The sequence below is a fragment of the Typopeltis vanoorti genome, chromosome 17 (assembly GCF_054136105.1).
Source record: "Typopeltis vanoorti isolate ZY-2024b chromosome 17, IOZ_Tvanoo_1.0, whole genome shotgun sequence".
Taxonomy (NCBI): domain Eukaryota; kingdom Metazoa; phylum Arthropoda; class Arachnida; order Uropygi; family Thelyphonidae; genus Typopeltis; species Typopeltis vanoorti.
The window spans coordinates 13,416,638-13,441,118 of record NC_143565.1 but is presented as its reverse complement, the minus strand read 5'-3'; the positions used below and the strand labels follow the sequence as shown (position 1 = coordinate 13,441,118).

Here is a 24,481-nt window from a genome sequence, read left to right as displayed (position 1 = left end):
CAAACACTTAATATTTACATTAATAATATATTAATACAGTAGAGGGGTGCTTAAGGATCAAAGCTGTATAACTGAGAGGAGACCTCCACATAGCCTTTAAAGGAATGTGGAGAACCGATCAGGGCTTCTGACCTAATGTCCAATCCTCACCTTCTCGTGGTGCACCCTGTTGGGTATCTACCTGGATACTGAACGAACGAGGATAGGCTGGCAATTTGGGATTTAGCTGACCAAATTGCATTCCTATTAGTTAATAGGAATTTAACCAATTCCTATTGGTTAAATTTCATTTTAATGTTAAATTTACAAAGTTAAATTTCCACTTTGTAGATTGGGATGAGAATACTTTTCCTCCATTCCTCTGGTATCTTTTCCTGTTGGGCTATTTTCCTCATCAGATCCCATAACATATCCATGCCCTCACTGCCCAAACTTTTCCACACTTCCCCAGGTATCTGGTCTGCCCCCACAGCCTTTCCAATCTTCTCGGTACCCAATCCACTTCCTCTCTACTTATGTCTTGCACCGGTCTCTTGTTTGCCTCTCCATCATCACACCTCTCTCTCTCTCAGATTCTCCTCATTTAGTAGTTTACGGAAATATTCTTTCCATCTTCCTCTGATTTTGTCCTCCTCTTGTAATACTACTCCTGAGGCATCCTTTATCTGTTTGACTGATGTTATGTCTTTCGAGGCCTTATCTCTGGCTTTCACTATTCTCAACAGCTGAGCTTCACCACCGTTTCTCTCCAGTTCTTCATAAACCTCATCAACTGCCCTCACTTTCGCCCTTGCCACAGCTCTTTGCATTTTTTTCGCTAATCTATATATGCCTCCGTGTCGGCTCTAGTTCCAGTCATGTCCCATTTTTTCTTTGCCTCTTTCTTTTCCTTGATTCCAACTGCACCTCCTCATTCCACCACCATGCCTCCTTATCCTCAGACGGTCCCTTTCCTGATGTTATACCAAGCACCTCTTCTCCAATTTTTCTAATATTCCAACTATTAACGTCCCACCTGAGGATAATCTTCCACATCCTCTGGTAACGTCATTTCTTTCAATACCTTTTCTTTAAACTTATTCCTTGGGCCTTCCTCTTCCAATTTCCACCACTTTATTCTCCTCTGTATCCACCACTTCCGTCTATTCTTCTTTTCCCCTTTTATATCACAGTCTACCACAACCAACCTGTGCTGTGCCACTACACTTTCCCCATTAATCACTTTACAGTTTTTCACCTCCTTCAGATGTTTCCTATGGCACATAATATAGTCAATCTGACTCATTCTATCTCCGCTCTTATAGGTTATCAGATGCCCAACTCTCTTCTTGAACCACGTGTTAACTATAGCCAGATCGAAGGTCACAGCATATTCTATGATTCTTTTACCTTCTTCATTTCTTTCACCACTACTCCAACCCCTATGTACCTTTTCTTCACTGCTTCGTCGCCTTCCTACATGCTCATTCAGATCTGCTCTGACGATCACTCTCTCACCATCAAGAATTCCCATTACTACTTGGTCAAGTTCTCTCCAGAATGTCTCTTTCTCCTCCTCATCACAACCTACTTATGGGGCGTAGCCACACTTCCTCCCGTCTCAAGCTTAACGCTCATAATCCGATCATTCTATATGCCCTTCAACAGTTTTTATGCCCTTCCACCTTGTCTCCTGCATGCACAAGATCTTCAGCTTCCTTCTTCTCATCATGTCCACTATCTCCCTACTCTTCTCATTCATCGTACCCACATTCAGCGACCCGATTCTTACTTTACACACACTCTCTTTCTGTTGGACTCACTTCTTTAGCCAAACCCGTCCTTGGTTCAGTAGCCCTAGCCCACTTCTCACAGTCCTCGGGGACAGAACTGCAGTCGCTTATGGGGTACGCCCTGGCCGTGGTCCTTTCTCTGTTATTCAACATTTCATCTTTGGTTTTGGCATGGGTTTTTTTTATGGCCGGATGCCTTTCCTGACACTAACCCTCCCCATTTATCCGGCCTTGGGACCGGCACTGAGAAGACTAATTTGCCCTCTCCAGTGGCTGGGTTCGGATGTGAAATATCATATGAAGGAGAAAAAGACAAAATTAAAAACTTCAAAATTTTTACAGATTATGGGTCTGATAAATAGAACACTCAAACCAAATATAGTACAAAAAGAAAAAAGCTTGAAAATATACAATACTTTAGCAGTGCTCACATTATTATATGGCAGTGAAATTTGGGCAATAAACAAACAAGATGAACCAATAATAAAAACAAGTGAAATGAGATTTATGAGAAGAACTGCAAAATACACATTATTAGATCAAAAAAGGAATGAAGACATTTTAAAAGAACTAAAAACAAAAGCAATAGAAGAAAAATTAAACAATCATACACAAAAAATGGATAGAACATGTAAACCAAATGGCCAACACCCGATATCCTAAACAAATACTAAAATATAAGCCAATTGAAAGTTATTTGGTCCTTTTCATTAAAATTGAAACATACTATTTGATTTTTAAGATCATAGATTTAACAAACATTTATACATAATAGTCTACTAGTTTCACTAGCTGTAACTGTCTAGCTTTGTCAAGACGAGAAAGGTTATGAGTATTAAATGCCTTGTTGGATATATTAATGTTTTTAAGTTTTTCAACGAAGTGTTGAGAATTCCTTATGTACGAAGCTGACTTCCTTATCTTCTCTTTTAATAGGTTAGCGAGGTGCTTGGCTAGTAGTTTTGGCTAAATTGGATGTAAAGATTTTAGTTTTCTTTATAAGTCCTGAGGCTATCCATTCATACTGTGAATCAAAAGATTGGTCTTGTTGTGGTTTTTCATGGTTGGATCTTTCTCTAATATATTTGATATGTAGACTGGTCAGCTAGTAAAGTATCAATCTTTGTAATATAATCTTTGGTATTCATAATGACTGTGGAGTTACCTTTGTCTACCTTAGTTACTATCATGTCTTTGTTTTGTTTTAAGTTCAAAACTGCCTTCCTTTCCGAGGGTGTAATATTCTGTTTCAGTGGTTTTGCTGTAGAGAGGATGATTATACTTTTGAATCTTATTTCATTTGCTATTGTCTGTGAGAGTGGAGAAAGACCTTTCTCAATATTACATATGAAGTCTATTTTTGGGATATGGTTAGGAGCAATAGAAAAGTTAAAACCTTTTTTTAAAATTTCTGATTCTTGTTTTGAGAGGCTGTGATCCGAAAGGTTAAAAATAACTTTATCATCCGGGAGACTTGGTCTAGAGTTGCATTTTTTTTTTTCTATAGAGTTCATCAAATACTCATAACCTTTCTTGTATTGACAAAGCTAGACAGTTATAGCTAGCAAAACTAGTAGACGATTATGTATAAATGTTTATTAAATCCATGGTCTTAAAAATCAAATAGTATGTTTCAATATAAGCCAATTAGAAAGAGAAGGCAGGGTAGACCTCAAAAAAGGATATTGGATGGCTAATGAGACTGGAACAGACCAATATGGTCTATACCTGTAATTAGCGTTATGATGATGATGATAAATTAGATCAACTTGCATTGTCTCAACCATTATTCAAACAAAAAATACAAATACAACTCAAATACATAAACATTATTCAAGAAAAACTGAAGGAGTTTGAAAACAAGAACCAAACCTTTGAGATTTAGTGGCAAATCCTAAAGAAAACTGATTCAGCCACAGAGGCATGTGATGAGATAATCTTCAAGGATAGAAAAATCAGAACTCAATGGTGGATTCAAGAAGTTAAAGAGAAAGTGAAGGAAAAGAAGAAAGCATATCAAAAGTTCCTGGCAAGTAAATCAGCTTATGCTCTTAGGGAATACAGAGAAAAATGTAAGAAAGCAAAGCATTGTATAAAATTAGCTAAACAAAAGTCATGGGAAGACTTTGGTAAAATAAATATCAGGAAGGTGGTAAAATATTCTGGAGGCTATTGAAAAAACTCAGAAATGGAGGAAAGAGTACTGTAAAAGGAATTGGAGATAATAAAAGTAATATAAAAACTGATAATTTAGAAGTCAGATGATTGAATTCTGGATGACTACAGTAGGAAATAAAACTGAATGCAAGAATTACATAGGTATTTCCATAATGAGTGTTACTGGAAAGATTTATACAAGTATACTTGAGAAACAGCTAAGAAAAATAGTGGAAGGAAAGCTTGGTGAAGAACAAGCTGGATTCAGGCCAAACACAGGTTGTCAGGATCACTTTAAGACAAATAGTTGAGAAATCTTGGGAATATAACAAGGATCTGTATTCAGGTTTTATAGACTTGGAAAAGGCAAGGTTTGGTTCTTGTTTTCAAACTCCTTCAGTTTTTCTTGAATAATGTTTGAGACAATGCAAGTTGATCTAATTTAAAGTGTATTGTTACCTCTTCTTTCTTGCTTCAGCAGATGTCAAGAGGAAAGCTATTCAAAATGCTATGGTCAGATGGGATAAAAAATAGGATATTTCTGTTGAGCAATACATTTAAGCTGTAAGACAGCAGTTAGAATTGAAGGAGATACAGGAAGATAGTCTGATGTTAAATCAGGTGTGTGACAAGGGTACACACTATCTCCACTGTTATTATCTATATGGATTACATTATGAAGGAAAGTGATATTAAACTTGATATGAAAATTGGTGATGTTAATTTTAGCTCTCTACTTTATGCAGATGATGTTATACTTCTACATAAATCCAGTAGAAGTTTGCAAGATTTACCAACTAAAGTGAATGACTGTTGTAATTAATTTTATATGAAAATCACCAACAATATGTACTGTATCCTAATTGGACAACCTACACAACAAGTAAAACATTTCAGCTATTTAGGCACAATTTTTAGTGAAGATGGCAAATTAAATATAGAAATAGACAACAGAATTAGTAAACCTGGTATGGTAGGAAGTTAACTGAATAAATTTATATGCAATAAGAGAGAAAAAGTCAAAACACTAACTACTTGCATATAAAACTGTGTTCAAACCAATTTAAATTTATGGATCTGAGAGCTGGGTTAGAAATAAAACACTTGATCAAAGACTGGAGACCACAGATATGAGAGGTCTGAGAAAAATTCGGAGACTGAAAAGATGGCACCAATGGCGATATTACATTAAAAAGGACACTATTAGGAAAGAACTTACCACTGTTAGCATTCAGAAATGCATCAGCAGAGCTAATCTCATGTGATATGGTCACTTAAACAAAATGGGAGAAGAAAAAATAAGCAAAAAACAAGTGTTCTTTGGCAGGTTGGAAAAAAAAAAAAAAAGACCCAGAGATCAAGATGTAGGTGGACTGAAACAGTTAAAAGGACCTTAGAGATGGACAAAAAAAGCTCTAGGTTCAATTGTTATGATACTGAATGATGTTACTATATAAGAATATTCTATTCTGACACCTATCTTTTCAATGTTTCAGATCACTGAAATCATGAAGAGGAGGGGATTAAAAAAACCAACAATAGTTGGTTGTGTAAATTATGCAAGAGCATCAAACGTTTTTATGGGGTTAGCATATTATATCTTTAAATTATGTGTTTACTGGCAGGTTTACTCCAGGTTTGTATATTATGCAGGGAGAAAAATCCAAGATTTAAAAAAAATTCAATTTTCATATGAAACTGGATAACTCTGACATACTCACAGCCGAGGCAGTGAGTGTCGGAATTGGAAGATATAGCATTGGACATCTTCTTTTTGCTGATGACCTAGTTCTGCTTAGCTCTGCCACAGATGACCTCCAGCAGACCCTGATAGGTTTGTAGCTGTTTGTGCAGAAGCAGGGATGAAGATCAGTGTAGCCAAAATGGAAACATTTGTGGTCTCAAGACAACCATCCCAGTGCACTCTACATGTGAGTGGAGTCCCACTGAGGCAAGTGGAGAAGTTTAAATACCTTAGGTCTATATTCACAAGTGATGGAAAGTGGGATATAGAGCTAGATACTCTAATTGAATCAGCAAGCACAATATTGCAGGAGCTTGCTGATCCAATTCGAGTATCTAGCTCTATGTACCAGTAGAAGTCTGCAAGATTTACCAACTAAAGTGAATGACTGTTGTAATTAATTTTGTATTAAAATCAGCAACAATATGGAAGTTAAGCCAGAAAGCAAAGCTGGCTGTCTTCAATACAGTCTATGTCCCATCCTTACCTATGGTCATGAGAGCTGGGTAATGGCCGAAAGAATGCGAACATGAATCCATGCGGCTGAAATGAGGTTCCTTTGAGGGGTTGTGGGGCTGACAAGACTCAATAGGGTCAGAAGCTCTGCAATTTGGTAAACCCTCAATATTCAACTGATACTTCTCCATGTTGAGAGATCACAGTTATGATGGTAGAGGCACCTGGTCAGAATGCCACAAGAGAGGCTCCCCCAGCAGGCCCTCTTCGCCAAGCCAGAGGGTGGGAGACTATATACAAAACCTTTGGTGGATACGTCTGGGAGTCCCACCAGAACACCTGAGCTCGGTGGCAGAGGACTGTGACCAGTGGAAGTCCCTCTTGCAGCTGCTGACCCCACAACCCAATTAGGAAAGGTGGACCTTGAAGATGGATGGATGGGATTAGATAACTCCACTTTCATGGCAAAATTAATGCATTACTGAGTCAGTTACAAAAATTTGATTATTGCATATTATATATATATAAAATAGAGCTGTATAAAAAAGATTGGCTACATTTAAATGGATATGATGTGAGTCAATAGGAGAAACCGTTGCTGTAAGTGAAAATAATGAGTGAAGTGAATAGAAAACCTGAAAAAGCAAGAGGTGTTGTGGAAGAGCAGAAGAGTAAGGTAGGAGAGTTTGTGAAAGGAGATGTGAGTGGCATGAGTGAAGAGAATGAGAGAGAAGGAACACAAGACAGACTGTAGGAAATGGGAGAGGAGTCACAGTAGACAGGGAAACAATATGTGAGAAGTGTAGATGATGGAGTGGCTGTGTGAGTGTTCAAGAAAGGATTAAGATAGTCAATGATGTGGGGTGACATAAGTCTGAGGAGAGGTTTAATATTGGTGATGATAGAGAGGAATGACCAGGGTGGAGCATGGAGAGTCATATCTGAGTGAGATCAGTGGGACTTGTTACAGAAACAGAAATGAGCTGGTGTGTATGTTTACAAATGCTAGAAGTATTTGAAACAAGGAGAATGAAATTGTAACATTGATAGAGTTCATTTGCCCAAAAATTGTTTGAGTAAGTGAGACATGGCTGAATCAGGATGACATTCTGGCAAGAACAGAGATATGTAGTCTTTTGTAAAGAGAGACAAGGCAGAAAAGGAGGAGGAGTGCTGCTGATGATGGCAGAGGAGTTATGTGGGTGATTATGATAAACTTAGGAGGCAGCTTGAAGTGATCTCATGGAACGAGGAATTGGATGGGAAGGAAATCAACACTGCTTGGTCTCAGGAACTATCTGTCAGAGGCAATGACCAAGTGCATTCCAAAGGTCAGGAGATTATATAAGGTAGGTGTAAAATGGAAGACTGAAGAGGGAAAGTATGTAATCTGGAAGAAAAGCCATTGTAAAGGCAGCATAAGATGAGTAGCAATAATCAATTTACATGAGGAGTACACAAAGAGTAAGCAAGGAAGGTGACTTGGTAAGGGCAGCAAAAGTGTGGTATGAGCAGCAGTTAGCAAATGAGACTAAAAGAGATCCCAGGGATATAGTAGAGGTGTTGGAAAAGCTAGTGAGGACAAAGATTCAGAAGAAGCAGTAGAATTCTCTTTAATGGACAGCATGGGTTTGCAAAAGGAAGATTGTGTTTTAACAATCTGCTTAGTTATTATAACAAGGTGAAGACTACATTGCACAAAGGAGATGAACATACAATAGCATATTCATATTTTGCAAAGGATTTGATAGATTGCCACATGACAAACTAGTAGTTAAATTGGAACAGATGGGGCTTGGAGAGTAGATTAGTGCATTGGAATAGAGATTGGCTGTGTGATAGGTATCGGCAGGTTGTATGGGAGAAGTGATATCCCAGAAGAAAAATATCGCTAATGGTGTGCTCAAGTGGTTTGTTTTGGGGTCACCGTTGTTTAATTCGTATGTAAATGACACTGGTATGTAAATGAGATGATGCAAAGTTGGGGAGAGTTATGAAAAATAGAGCAGATGTTGTTGCAACCTAGCAAGAGGACTTGACACAGACCTTGCTACATTAAACTCACCCATTCGCAAAGTGTAAGGCTTTAAAATTTGGAAAGCAAAGATTGGATGCAGAGTACAGGATTGGTGAAGATATTTTAGAGGAGGTGGAGGAGATGAAAGATCTGGAGATGGTGGATAATGACTTGAAATTTCAGGGACATTTTGCAAAAATTGCAAGGACAACACAGTGGATTATGGCAATGATACAGAGAACACTCACATGTATAAGTAAGAATGTTATGATTCTATTGTAGAAGGCTATGATCAGCACATAAGGATTACTGTACACAGATTAAGTAGCCTTATTTGGCTAAGTCAATTTCTGGTATCTGGAATGTGGAGTATGAGGACAGATTGAGAAAATACAAATTGCAGAGCCTAGAAGCAAGGGGGGGGGGGCAATATAAAGACATGATCAAGACATAAGTTGGTAAGGAGTAATTACCAGATTAGTGTGGATGAGATTTTTCATAGAATGTCTAGAGACAGGAGGAAAATAAGAGACCATCCGTTGAAGCTGTATAAAGAGGGTGTGAAGAAGGGGACGAGAAATAGATGTTTTGCATTGAGAGTGGTGGGTGATTGGAATGCATTATCTGAAAGTATGGCAAGTGCAGAGACAGTGGATGTATTTAAGTCAAGGTATGACGAGCTGTGTGTGTGTGAGAGAGAGAGAGAGTGGGACCTCTCATGATGAGTCTCTTGACTCCACGGAGGTCTAAGAATAATAATAACGTTATTGAGAGATGAAAAATCATGGTTATAAATAAAAATACAATTCAATTTCCAGTGTCAAAATTTTAAAAATAATTTAGATTTGAAAACAAAAAAAAAAGGTATAAGATTTGTATCTTACCATTCACCTCAGGAATTTTTCCTAAGAAGTCTAATTCCTTTTTCAGCTGAAACCACTTTATTGGATGTTTTAGGCCTATGAGATCAGTTTCCTGATTTTTCCACTGATTAGAATACTTAAGAGTACTAGCCAGAGATGTAAAGCCAAATTCAACAGTTGGCAACAAAACAGTAGCTTCTAAACAAATAAAAAAAAGGAAACAATAAATTGGCAAATAATAATATAAATTAACCATTACCCTGTTGATTACAGCTAAAATAAAACAACTGTAATGTGTCATACTTTATTGAAAATATAAGAAAACTGAAAGGTTATTCTTATCATCTGTTTCTAATCAGATCAAGATTTATTGCAAAAACAAGTAACATTAAATTTCCTTATGATGTGCATATTCTGATGGCTGGTCTCAGTGGGGAAGTAGGATAAAGACAGAGTGCAGGTTTAAATTGCCACAATAGCTTGAATATTCATAGACATCATTCACAATGTGATTTTTATTATCTGGTGTGATACTACTATTTTTTTTTGTTGTAAGAATGAAATTATTATTATTATTACACCTCCAGGGAGTCCAAAGACTCATCGAGGGAGGGCACTTGCACCACAACTCTGTCTCCACCACATCCACCAACTACTTTCATCATCTATGCCAATGCCACATACTGCTGACCACCACCACTAGTATTTTCACAGACAATCACAAACATCCATGCCCATGGCAGGATTCGAACCCACAGCCTTTATATCAGAAATATCACATTTAATCTTTAGTTCTTGAATTATCTCATTCTTTATCCTCCTACTATACAATAAAGTGGTGGGTTCATCATTAAAAAGAAAAAAAAAGAAAAAAAAAAAAAAAAGATTATGCATTGCAAATTCTTTTAGTGTTACACAGTGATCAGCATTCATTTTAGTAAAAATTTCTCATCATTGAATGTAAACAGACACGTTTACATTCAATGATGTAAACATTGAATGTAAACGAGAGAACAGCCAACTTCAAATGATAGGATAACAATCAACCAGAATTAAGTGATAACAGGAGCCATCAACTGCCTTCAACGAACAGTCATGCGATTAATCTTTCTAACCACATCCTGAAGAATAATGAACTCCTGCTACTTAGTAAAGGCTTAGACTTTGCTGTGGCACTCAGAATTGTTAACAAATTGGATATTATATACCATATTGAAAGACGCATAAGATTTCTCTCAACCACAATAGCTGATAAAATACAATTAGAAACTTCGAACTAGTAACCAATAACTAGTAACCTAACCAAATCTGAATTAGCAGGTGTGAAATCTTTAAAAGAAAATCAGGATATCTTAATCACTAGAGCTGATGAATGTCACTGTTATTTTAAACCGAACAACTTACCTAGAAAATAATGAATCAATTAGTCTCAGACAACAGCATCTATCAACTTGTAAACTATAACCCAACTAATCGGATTAGAAAGAAAACAGAAAAATGACTTAAATCACTCGCATCCTGGCTTGAGGATACAGTTAAAAAGCTGGTCAATACTACACTATGCTCGTTCTCCAAGAATTTATGGTTTACCCAAGATTCGCAAGCAGCACGTACTACTTCAGCCAATAGTTGAAGGTATTGACAGTCCCAATTATCATCTAGCCAAGAAACTAGTGCCAACACTGAAGGAGTTCGTAGGTCATTCCCCCTCCTTAATTAAAAACACACAACACTTTGTAAACAAAATTAAAGACATCATGCTAGAAAAAAGTGATTTATTAATTTTGACGTCTCTGCCCATTTCACGAGTGTCCCAATCAATGATATAATTCTTTTTTTAAAGAACAAATTCTAGCCTGATATCACAGAGCTCTTTGCCCATGCATTACGTTCTGGCTATTTTGTATGGCAAAATAATTTTTATCTACAAAAAGAAGGCACAGCCATAGACTCACCACTATTCCCCCCCCCCCAATTGCTAACTTTAATATGGAAGAGCAACGTACTCAGATTCCTCTAGTTTAAAATCCAAAGTATGGCTTATATATGTTGATGATATTTTCATTATCTGGTCCCATGGCTGCCAGACATTAGACACTTTCCTTGGCTACCTAAAGAAACAACACAAACAATTCACAATCGAAATTGAAAGTCAGAACTCACTTCCCTTTCTAGATACACTAGTCACAAGTCCTCCTTCTGGCAGTCTTTCCTTCACTGTTTGCCATAAGATTATTATTATAATATATATATATACATATATATACATACACACACACACTCTCATACCACCATCCAACACAAAAACTAGGTATCATTAACACACTAAAAAACAGGGCTTTGAAGATTTGCTCTAGTGAACAAGCACTTAAACATGAATTAAAAGTTATCAGCAATATCTTCCTGAAAAATGGCTACAGCCAAAATACTATCAACAAAATTCTTCACAAGACTCCACTTAAAAACAAAAATAAACTAGATTACAATAAAACTGTAACCATTCCATACATTAAAAGTATATCAGATAAATATAATAAATTTAGTTTAATCCTTTATCCAAGTGTGAGCAAACAAAGTTTGCGCCTGAAAGTATCTTCAGGACTGGGTTAAGGTGGTATACACCAGGGCAACTCGTTGCAAAGGTGGAGCAAGCTACCAACACTCCTATCTCAGTATCTCCTATAATGCAAAACACATCTCCTTGCGGATATGTCTAATGTTATGCATTAAGGGAAGGGCCACTACCCAGACTAGTTTCGACCTTTATTGAGGTCTCTTCAGTGGGAGCCAGGCCCAAGTGGAGATATCAGGCAGAAGCATTAGCAGGTCATCTCTACCTATAGGAATTGCCAATTGGTGTGCCACCCTTTTTTTAATAATTTACTCTGGATTTAGAGAAAGATGTTGAAAGTTTATTTTTCACTTGGTTAGAGTATAATAAATTTAGTTTAATCCTTTATCCAAGTGTGAGCAAACAAAGTTTGCGCCTGAAAGTATCTTCAGGACTGGGTTAAGGTGGTATACACCAGGGCAACTCGTTGCAAAGGTGGAGCAAGCTACCAACACTCCTATCTCAGTATCTCCTATACATCTTTCTCTAAATCTTTCAACATCTTTCTCTAAATCCAGAGTAAATTATTAAAAAAAGGGTGGCACACCAATTGGCAATTCCTATAGGTAGAGATGACCTGCTAATGCTTCTGCCTGATATCTCCACTTGGGCCTGGCTCCCACTGAAGAGACCTCAATAAAGGTCGAAACTAGTCTGGGTAGTGGCCCTTCCCTTAATGCATAACATTAGACATATCCGCAAGGAGATGTGTTTTGCATTATAGGAGATACTGAGATAGGAGTGTTGGTAGCTTGCTCCACCTTTGCAACGAGTTGCCCTGGTGTATACCACCTTAACCCAGTCCTGAAGATACTTTCAGGTGCAAACTTTGTTTGCTCACACTTGGATAAAGGATTAAACTAAATTTATTATACTCTAACCAAGTGAAAAATAAACTTTCTATATCAGATAAAATAAACAGAATACTACAGAAATACAATCTTAATGCTACCTGCAAAATGAAAGAAACTTATTCAACTCATCCATGGATCCACTTCCTGCACCTGTAATTTGCCATATAGAAGTGAAGCAGGATGCACAATTCCTCTCAGAAAAAAGGAACATAAATTGCATGTTAAATTTAATAACTATGGTAAATCTGACCTTCATGTCCTGAATACCGTGCATAGAATTGACAGGAAAGGCACCTGTTATTTACATCACACCAAAATGTGGTACAAGCATAAATTTAAGGAGGCCTGTGAAATTCTTATCACTCACCCTAATATTAAAAATAACGATGGTCTAAAAATCCCAAGAATATGGATGGCACATATTCTACTCACTTAACCTTTTAGTCTAAGAGTTAATTATAATTAGGACTATAAGCAATCCTGGAATTCTGAATTTGTTCTCTGATGATGTTATAAATAGAATATAGTTTTGATGTAGTTCTCCACCCTCAACTCCCTAAAGATCAGGCTAGTAGAATAATGATTGATCAAATCATTGTTTCTTTGGCTTACTGTTAGAAATGTAATGTAGCTCATCTTTATATGTATATATATGTGTGTATATTCCAGAGATGATGATCTTAATATGAAGGTCGAAATTAAAAGAATTATTCCTAATACGGTGGTAGTCTCCATAATTTTACTAAAATGTATGCATTGTAAATATTATAGATCAGTGATCTTTGGAAAAAAAAAATCAGAAAACAAACCACAGTTACAACTTATTTTATGCATGTTATGGCTTTGATTCACATAATATTTAATTCTTCCAATATTTTGTCTCAGTCACCGAGACATCAATGAATACAACATGAGACTTATAAAAGACACAAAGGCAATACAAAACTAGTCCAACACAGGAATGAAAGATTGAAGTCCTAACTCGGTGGGACATCCTCTATGGGCACCTGTTCGAAGCGTAGGATGTAAATTGGGATCTCGAAGTATTAGTGCTTCCCACATTTTGGGAAGTTTAATGCAACCATATTTATTTAAATTAGGCTAATTTCTGAGCAGCTGCAGATTCCAAAAATAGTCTTTCTCTTCTAAATTTACTGTACTGGAGCATGGTGGTCTTTTTCCAAATGATTCTATGAGTCACATAGAATAAAGCGTGGTCCACAAGGCCTGATTGACCATAGTCATGGCTGCAGCTAATAAGAAAATAATTAATATTTATTAACTTATCATTATGTGTTGTAATCAATACCACTAACATCAATTGTCTTACTATCCCATAATGCAAAGCACACCTTTTGGACATGCATCTTTAATTTATAGTATAGCCAAGTGAAAAAACTTCCAACATCACTAATCCAGAGTAATTTAATAATAAGACAACATACCCCTATTCACTACTCATATATGGGAAATATATGACTTCTGCATTACTTCAACCTTAGTATCTCTTCTGGCTCTGGTTGGCACTGATGAGACCTCAATAAGGATTGAAACCAGTCTGGGTAGTGGCCCTTCCCATAATGCATATCTTAAAGGAGATGTGCTATGGGATATTTAAGACAACTGATGTGAAGTCATGTGAAAATATTTAACTTGCAAACTTTATTTAGTTCTTAAGTAGCTTCTTAATTTGGAGGTTAGCAATCAGGGTAATCAGAGTGTCTGATCCTCTGCCATTCTTTTGATTTCATAATAGCTCGTTACCCATTGATTTCTTCATATCAACCCAAGAAGTTCTTGGTCTACCAGGAGATCTTCTTCCCTATAATTTTCCCTCTAGCATTTCCAGAGATGTTTTCTCTGTTGATTCTCTTAATATGTGTCCTGCAAACTTGCACTTTCTCTTTATAAGGTCTTCCTTGAGTGCTCTTTGGGTTCTCATTAACTTCGATAGCTTTTCATTAACTTTTTTCTTGTTCCAAGAAATCTTTAGTGATCTTCTATATAATCACATTTCAAATGCCTGCAATTTCTTGATTATGGATTTTGTATATGTTCACGTCTCGCACCCATAAAATCCTATGTATGGTCCACATTCAGTTATTTTTATGAGTTATTCTCATTTTATCTATTTATTCCAGAGGTCATTAGTAATTTATTATTCCAGAATGTTTCTTTTGCCTTAGCTATTCTTGATTTTATTTCCATAACTGTTGTTCCATCTTCTGTAATCATTACCTCCTAAATAATTGTAAGCCTTTACATTTTGAATGAATCCTGTTGATACTCTTAAATTTGATACTCTTCAAAGTGCTACCAACTTGGTTTTATCTGTATTTAATACTAAACCAAAATTCTGATTCTTTTTTGATTAGTATTTCAGCCATATTTTGTAACTCTATTTCTGATTTCACCATGAACAACAAATCATCAGCATATCTAATACTGTTAATTATAATGCCATTTATTTTTATTCCTATTTCAATTTCTTCATATTCTTTTATTATCATTACACTATATATATTAAAAAGTATAGGGAATACTATACACCCTTGTCTCACTCCTCTTTTGATAAATATTGTTTCATTATTGATGTCATTTATAATGCATCTTCTGATTCCAGTATAATTCTATTATTCTGAGGTCTTTTGTATCAATCTGAATGTCTTTCAATATTTCTATTAACTTTTCATGGCTTACTGTGTCAAATGCTTTTTGAAAGTATATAAAGCAGAGATATCTGTTATTATATATTTCTATTGATCTTTCAATAATAGTTTTTAATTCATAAATGGCATTAATTTTATTTTGTTTACTTACACCTGGATAAAGAATTAAACCAAAAATATAATTTCTTGGCATATTTAATTCACAGTACAACCAAGTGAAAAACTTTCAACAATACATGCACTTGATCTTCAAAGTGCTACCAACTTGCCTGAAATCCTTTAGTGAATTTTCAGGCTCCAATAAATATAACATCATGAGGAGAATGTAATGATGATAGTGGCCAACAGGGTTGCCGAGAGAAATTTTCGGGTCCGTGACAATTCTGTGGTCTAGACCCCACTTAAAAAAGTGCACCACTTTTGTTTAATAAAAAAAGCCATTAAACATTTATTTAAAAAAAGTGTACAATAAATTCAAAATTCGATACATTACATACAACACAAAATACAAACATTAAATAAAAAGAGAATTTTTAAATTTTTATTGCCTCATCCACTTCCTCACTTTATGGTTAGCAAAATCTTTAATCACCTCGTCATAATCAATTTTCATTGCCAGGTCATGTTCTATTGATAGCAAAGATAGGCCGTTTAATCTTTCCTGGAGCGCTGATGATCTACTAAAGTTCTTTATTGCTGAAAGTTTACTAAATGCACTTTCACCTTTGGCAACTGTTACTGGTATTTTGCAAAATATTCTGATCGAAGTACATATTTCAGGAAAAACACCATGAAGTTGAAATTTATAAATTGTATTTAATAAATCTAGTTCGGTTTAGTGCACGGCCTACTTTTTTTAGCACACACACAGCCTATTTTTTAGTGCACCGTGTACACTATACAGTTGCACACTTTACAAAGAATCACAAAACCTTTGTCTATCAAAATACTAACAAGAATGAAGCATTCTGGCAGGGAATATTACTGTGAATGCAATTACTAGCTAGCGCAGCCGACTGCAACAACCTTGAACGAATGCCTATTGATGTCATCACCTGCTATAACTACAGCGATCCGCGCCGAGAGAATCAGTGTCTTCCGGACAATCACGGCGAGCTAAAGAGCATAGCCGTCTGTCTAAAACAAAACACAGTATCATTCTCGATATGCCATTATCCTTTATCATTGTTGTATTATTACGAGAATTAAAACCATTCATTATAAACACAGTTATGTGACACGTCTGGGCCCGACGGTCGGGCCCTTTTCTATGCCGGGCCCATGACAGAAGTCTCAGATGTCACCCCCCTCTTGGCGGCCCTGGTGGCCAATATTGATATCTTTACTTTTACTGGGAGCAGCCATTTTTAATTAGAATCATTGATGGTGATGGGAATGCCATTCCCAAAGGCGTTTTAACTACAACACTCCGGTAAATATGGAAATACATACACCATTTTAAAGTTATTCATGAGATAAAGAAGCACCTATAAATGTCTTGATATTTTTAGCACCTATTACTGCAAGTGTCCATTTTTAGATTGATGGCAATAGCAGAGGTATTAGTGTTTTGACTGCAGTACTACTATGAACATGGGATATGGGAGTGCTGCATTCTTGTGACTACTGCCCAAGTAGTCACAGGAAATTATATTTCCTGTGAGTACTTGGACAAAGGCAAGTTTTGGCGATGCCAGGAACAGTCAGTGTTAACAGCCAAAAATAATGTTAGAAGGAGGTAGATGGAAAGTTGATGATGGATGAAGTAGCCTATACAGTGAATAGTGTGATGCAGAGTGTCTGGAAATGAGTCACTGTACTCCATAGAGGTGTCATAATTATAAGTGAATATACATTTTTCAGTTTTGTTGTCAATACTTGCATAACTTTTGATGGCATTATCTTTACTGTAAGAAAACTAAAATTATGCTAAACTCTATTATAACAAAGATAATATAGCAGACACTGAAAAATGCAAGTGATTTTATTTTTTCAGAATGTAAACACTAAAATCTGACACTTTTATATGCATTTTGAGTGTATGAATGAGTATAATATGCCCGAGCGAAAAAGGACAACAAATCAGAATGGGATAGTTAGTATAAGGCATCAAGGTAGGGATGGGGCTAATGGGCATCTGAGAAATTCATGTACACTAATGCTAGGAGTATTAGGAACAAGAAGGAAGAATTTTTGGCCATGATTTGCACTTCTACACCACAGGTTATTGGCATTAGTGAAATATGGCTGACTGTAGATGATATAGCTAGTGGGATTGAATATGATGGGTATAGTGTGTTCAGGAATGACAGGGAGAATAAAATGGGGGGAGGAGTATTGTTGATGATAGCTGATGAGCTGCAGCCAAGGAGAACAGAAGTTGAATTGCAGGATAGAGAAAAGAGCACATTTGAAGCCATTTCGTGTGAGATTGTGGCTAGCAGATCAAAATATACAATTGGGTGCTGCTATAGACCAGGTGATGAAAAAGTTGATGGAGATAGTGTGCACAAGCAGATAGAAGAAATGAGTGGAAGGAGGGTAATTATTATGGGAGATTTCAACCATGATCGCATTAATTGGAGTGAAGAGAGGACACACAGGAGGAAGGAATTGGATTTTATGCGGTTATTAATGGATAACTATCTGAGACAGCATGTAATGGAAAATACTAGGGGTCAGAGAGTGCTTGACCTAGTAACTGCATCTGAGGATTTGGCTGTAACAAATATGACCACATTGCCACCAATTGGTGAGAGTGATCATAGGGTCTTGACTTGGGAGGTGGCTAAAGGTGTGGAATAATTTACAATTAAGACAGGGTACATGTGGAATTATCGGGCTGGTAAGTATAACAAGCTTAGGAGTTTGATTAGTTCAGTGCCATGGCATGTACCACTACAAGGGCTAGAAGTTGATAGTGCATGGGAGGCAGTTAAGAAGTGTTTGAATGAAGCAATGGCTGACTGTATACCTAGAGTCCGAATAATAAATCAAGTAGGGTTAAATGGATGAATAACACCATTAAGCTTGAGCTGCAAAAAAAGAAACAACTACGGGGGGGAATTTAAGGAGAAAGGTGACTGGCAGGCACATGAACGGTATAAAGCGCAGGCCAGAAGGGTAATGATAACTAATATTTAAGGAATTGACAGCGTATACTAGAAATATAGATTAAATAAACTTTAATATATACCTTCCGATATTTCGGCGAACGTCACGTTGCCATCTTCTTGGGAACTTACTACACAGACACGTGTACACAAGTACTAATAACAGCAAATGAGACTGAAGCTAGGAAGCTAGCGTTTCCTAAAGTCCTGATGGTGCCCCCTGGCAGGCTATATTGGTAGTTCTTGGCCTTTGGGCTGAAGTTCTTCTGATAACAGTTTCCCAAATTTGGGGCAGTTTCATGCATCCAAATTTGTTGAGGTTTGGCATGTTCCTAAGGGCCGAGGCTGATTCCATGAATAGTCTTTCATACTTGAACTTGCTGCGGTGTATTACTGTGGCTTTCTTCCATCTTATTCTGTGGCGAGTATCCAGAGCGTAGTCTGCAAGCCCAGAGTGGCTGTACTGGTAAAATCGGATGTAATCCTTGTGTTCTGAGATTCTGATATTTGCTGTCCTGCCTGTTTGGCCAAAGTAGGACAGTTTACAGCTGCAAGGGACCTGGTATACACCAGGTAGGTCTAGGGGAAGTGGTTGGTCTTTGGTGGAGCGGATAAGGGTTGCCAGTTTTCTATGTGGTCTGTAACAGGTGGTCAGGTCATGTTTTTTTAGGATTTTATTGATTTTTTCCGAGGTGCCTCTGATGTAGGGAATAGTGATAGATTTAGAGTAATCTTTTTTGTGAAGGGGAGGGGGTGGTGGGTTGTGGATAACTGGGTTAAGTATTTTTTGGATTTTTTGGAGGGGGTAGCCGTTGGCTGAGAAAGTGTCACGGATGTGATTTAGTTCAGTGGTTATGGCTTGATCATTAGAACAGATTATTTTTGCCCTGTTGAATAATGTTTTAATCACTCCATATTGTTGTGAGGGGGGGGGGGGGATTGTTGGTGAATGTATCTGCCTGTATGGGTGGGTTTTCTATAAACTGAGAAAACCAAGGTTCCATCAGGTTGGCGGGGTGACTAGTGTGTCTAGGAAGGGGAGGTTATTGTTTTCCTCTTTTTCCAGGGTGAATTTGATTCTAGGGTGTTGGTTGTTCAAGTGTGTTAGGAAGGAGAGGAGTGAATCCGGGCCATGTGGCCAAATAGCGAAAACATCATCAACGTAGCGAAGCCATATGGTAGGTTTTTGTGGGGCTGAGTTTAAGGCTTTCTCTTCAAACATCTCCATGAAGAAGTTGGCCAAGGGTGGGGAAAGTGGTGAACCCATGGCTGTCCCCTCTATCTGTTTGTAGAATTTTTCCTGCCAAACGAAATAGCCTGAGTTCATTGTAAACTGAAATAGGGCTGAGATATCGGGAGGAAATTTAGCTTGGATTAGCTCTAAGGTTTCTTTGAGGGGAACATTCGTGAATAGGGAGGAGACATCAAAACTGACCATTATGTCATTATGTTGGAGTGTAAGGTTTTCTATACTGGCTTTGAAGTGGGCTGAGTTTTTTATGTGTGATGGTGTATTGCCAGTATAGTGTGAGAGCGCTTTGGCTAAATGCTTGGCTAGTTTGTAAGTGGGGGAATCAATGCCATCCACTATGGGATGTAATGGCACATTTTCTTTGTGTATTTTTGGGAGCCCATATATGCAGGGGGGGGTCTAGAGTTATAGGGTTTTAGTCTGTTGGTTATCTCCTCAGGCCAAGAAGTGACCTTCTTAAGGAGCCTATGGAGTTTTCTAATTTGTGAGTTGGTGGGATTGTAATTAATGGGGAGGTAAGTGGAACGATCTAATAATAAAGCCTTGAGCTTACCTGTGTAATCTTTAAGATTAAGTACCACAGTGGCGTTTCCCTTATCCGCTTTGGTGATCACTATATTTTTGTTTCTTTTCAATTCTTGTAGTGCCTTGTATTCACTACTGGATATGTTGGATTTTGGAGGTTTTGCTTTGTTGAGAACACAGGCTACATCCAATCTGATATCGTTGGCGATGTGGTTAGGCAGTTGGCGAATCCCGCGTTCAATTTGAATCATTAATTCCTCGGCCGGTAATTTCCTAGGAGCAATGGCGAAGTTGTGACCACGTGACAGAGCGTGGAGTGCTTCTTGCTTTAAGGTAGCTGACGATAGGTTAACAACAGTGTTGGTTTGTAGTTTGGGCGCCGAGTTCTTTGTTAACTTATCAAACTTGTTGATATGTTGGCTTCGTACTCGTTCAAATTCTTTTTTAGCTGCCGTACACGAGACGTCATGTAGTACCGACCAAAGCTCGTGATTCAGCGTAAGTGAAAGCTCATTTTTTAGCGTTGATATAGCGCTATTTATGTCGGCTAGGGAACCGCGTGTGGCGGTAATTTGCTCCCGAAGTAATGCCTGACTAGCGCGGTTGTAAATACGGAGAGCTTTCTGTGAGATGAAGCCCAGAGTGGCTGTACTGGTAAAATCGGATGTAATCCTTGTACAGTACAGCCACTCTGGGCTTGCAGACCACGCTCTGGATACTCACCACAGAATAAGATGGAAGAAAGCCACAGTAATACACCGCAGCAAGTTCAAGTATGAAAGACTATTCATGGAATCAGCCTCGGCCCTTAGGAACATGCCAAACCTCAACAAATTTGGATGCATGAAACTGCCCCAAATTTGGGAAACTGTTATCAGAAGAACTTCAGCCCAAAGGACAAGAACTACCAATATAGCCCGCCAGGGGGCACCATCAGGACTTTAGGAAACACTAGCTTCCTAGCTTCAGTCTCATTTGCTGTTATTAGTACGTGTGTGCACGTGTCTGTGTAGTAAGTTCCCAAGAAGATGGCAACGTGACGTTCGCCGAAATATCGGAAGGTATATATTAAAGTTTATTTAATCTATATTTCTAGTATACGCTGTCAATTCCTTAAATATTAGTTATCATGTTTAACCAGCGTATAAGCCTCTCAACAAGAAGAAGGGTAATGAGTGTGGTAAGAAAAGCAAAAAAGGATTACAAAAGAACATTGGCCATGCAGGATAAAGAGAATCTTAAACAGTTTTTTCGATGTTGCAAGTAAAAGAAAAAATGTATATGGCACAATGATTTTAAAGAATGCCGATGGTAGAGAGGTAACTGAATCAGTTGATATAGTTGAGTTACTGAGTGAGCACTTTGCAAGAATATATCATCCAGGTGGTGACACTGCAGAAATGAATGAACCAATAGATTATACGGGAATTGTGGTGAATGAAGTGGAGGTGAGTAGTCTATTGCATAACCACAATGTCAATACATCTGTGGGATTGGATGGTATACCAGCTCGTGTTGTATGAGAAGCAGCTAAAGAATTGTCAGTACCCTTGACCATTTTGTTTAATTTGAGTCTCGGGTCTGGGTTAGTCCCGAGGGGGTGGAAAGAGGGGAAAATAGTTCCACTGCATAAAGGAGGTTCCAAGACTGCTGTTGTAAATTACCGACCGATTAGCATATCAGGAATCGTTGTCAAGGTCTTGGAGAAATTAGTCAAGAAAAGAATACAGGATTGGATAGATGAAAATGGGATATTGTATGGGAGACAACATGGTTTTGTGAAGGGTAGATCATGCCTCAATAACTTGCTCACGTTTTATAACACAGTGACGGCTGAACTGGATAAGGGTAATGGGTTTACAGAGATTCTACTGGACCTTGCAAAGGCCTTTGACAGGATACCACATGGAACTCTAATCAGTAAACTGGAGCAGATGGGGATGGATATAGGGTTGGTGAGATGGATAGGAGAGTGGTTGATGGAGAGATACCGGAGAGTGGTTTATTCAGGAGTTGAGTCCCCAAAAGATGGCTTGTGACTAGTGGTGTGCTGTTGGGCTCTGTTCTTGGACCACTACTTTTCAATTTGTTCATCAATGACATAGGAAATCTGAGAGGAAGTGTTCACTTGTTTGCTGATGATGCAAAGTTGGGTAGAGCAATTGCGAGTGCACAGGATGTCAAAATTTTACAGGATGATTTGGATAGTTTGGAGGACTGGGCTAGGGAAAATGGATGTCAATTTAATGTGGCAAAGTGTAAGGTTATGCATTTTTGGGTGAAAAGAATAGTAGCAGTATATCACATTGGTAGAACCGTACTCCAGGAGATTGATGAGGCCAGGGATTTGGGAGTGTTGGTTGATAGGGAATCAAAGTTTAGGGGGCACATTGCAAAAGTGGCTAAATCAGCTCATCAAATCACTTGGCTTCTAAAAAATACTTTAACAAGCAGAGACAAACAAGTTATTGTTCCTCTGTATCGATCCTTGATAAGATCCCATCTAGACTACTGTGCCCAGATATGGGCACCAGGGTTTCTTCTTGATGGGGAGGAGGTGAAGAGGAACCAGAGATGAGTGACCAAGATGATAGCAGGTCTGTAGAATGAACCTTATGAGAACAGGTTGAAGATGTGTGGGTTGCAAAAATTGGTCGATAGCTGGAAAAGGGGTATATGATTGAGACATTCAAATTACTGAAGGGTTTCTATAAGATTAATCCAGATGATATTTTTGAGAATAGGACTGGTGGTGGGAGGACTAGGGGCCATACATGGAAGCTGGGCAAGAATGTGGTTAGCAGGGGTGTTAGAGCTAGGTTTTTTACTTGGAGAGTGGTGAATGAGTGGAATAAGCTGCCAGAGTCTGTTGTACGTGCTACGATCATGAAAGAGTTCAAGGCGAGGTATGATAGATACTGTGTGAATGTTGAATAGTTGTTCTTGATATGACGTTAGGGCCTCTCTCGATGAGTCTGTAGACTCCTTGGAGTTGCCCGAAATAATAATAATAATAATAATTATAAAAGGAATAATGGTGGAAAGTTGGGTGGAAACACACTTAGAAATAACCATTAAGCAGCAAAGACAGCATCTAGATGAAACTACTTAGAGAATCTGCAAGAGAGAGGGAGAGCTCCTCTATTAAATGGAGTGTCTAGTAATGGAAGACTGTTGTTGTTTTCCTTTCCAAAGGTGATTTTTATCTTAGAAAAGGCAAACAACAACAAAATGTTTCTTTACTTAGAAAAGGAAAAGAAACAAGAAGTCTCCTATTCCTACACATTCTGATTATATGCCAGCCTGACGGATCCGTGGCATTCTCCATTTACAGAAAATCTACACATACAGGTAGATACATTCACCAGCAGTCATCTGGTGGATTATACGAGATTAAAAAAACCTATATAATAGGGCAAAATTAATCAGTTCTGATAACGGTGTCCTAACTACTGAATTTGATTATATCCTCAACACTTTCTTAGCTAATAGCTACAACCTCCAAAAATATTAAAATGCTGTAACTGTAATACCCTCCCTTCAGAGCAGAAATTTTTATGTTGGGCCCATATACACAAGAGATTGGCTGGTCAACCTATAGTATGTTAGGGATTGGGAAAGGACGAACTTGTTTACATTTAATTTAAAAGCCTGTATGTTGTATTCTTTGGGAAATCCATCAGTGGGAAGACTGTTCCACAGTACTGCAGTAGTAGGGATGGAGGAGGAAAAGAAACTTGTTCTGTGGGTTTCAAAGGTGTACTGTGAAAGGATGTTGGGCAGCAGCTGTATGTGTTCCAATGGGCTTAGTGCAGAGTGGGGAAATTATTGATGCTGTTTCAGATGAACATTTCCCAAGGAAATATTTACAGAATATACAAATTGCAGAGACAAAATGTCTAGGTGAAAGTGAGGGGAGGGAGTTGGTAAGAGATGTGTCGTTTATCAGTCTAATTGCTCTATTCTGTATTGAGTCAGCATTTTGAGGGAGCTATTAGGAGCCATACTCCAAATGTGAGAGCAGTATTTGATAACTGGGTAGATTTGTGATTTGTATAAGGTTAACAGCTGTTCAGAGGTGAAGTAACGTCCTGAGCGAAAGAGAAAACCAAGTTTTTTGGATGCTGAGGATGCAATGGTTGTGATGTGTTTATGCCAGGAGAGGCTTGATGTCAGAGTAATTCCGAGAAGAGAAATTTCATCGTCTGTGAATTTGAGTGTTATCGAAAATAATGCAGGGGGGAAAATGGTTCTTTTTTTGTGAGAAATAAGACGGAACTGAACCAGGTTTTACTAGCATTGAAGTTGATGAGGTTAGCTGAGCCCCACTGGAGGATGGCTTGGAGGTCAGAATTAAGGGCAGTGGTGGTTGATGCTCTGTGGGTTGAGGTGAGTTGTGTAGAGTAGGGTTTGTCAAATGAAAGGGAGGAGTGCAATGTGCTGTCATG

General features: G+C 37.8%; 1 protein-coding gene across 3 annotated transcripts in view; it reads right to left on the bottom strand.

Moving 5' to 3' along the window:
* Positions 1 to 24,481, bottom strand: part of LOC150097166 (uncharacterized) — a 201,597-nt gene that overhangs the window by 46,186 nt on the left and 130,930 nt on the right. For all 3 annotated transcript variants that reach the window (XM_090407304.1, XM_090407305.1, XM_090407303.1), the window contains one exon: positions 9,031 to 9,207. In XM_090407304.1, the coding sequence (XP_090263430.1) occupies positions 9,031 to 9,207 (177 nt within the window). The remainder of the gene's footprint in view (positions 1 to 9,030; positions 9,208 to 24,481) is intronic.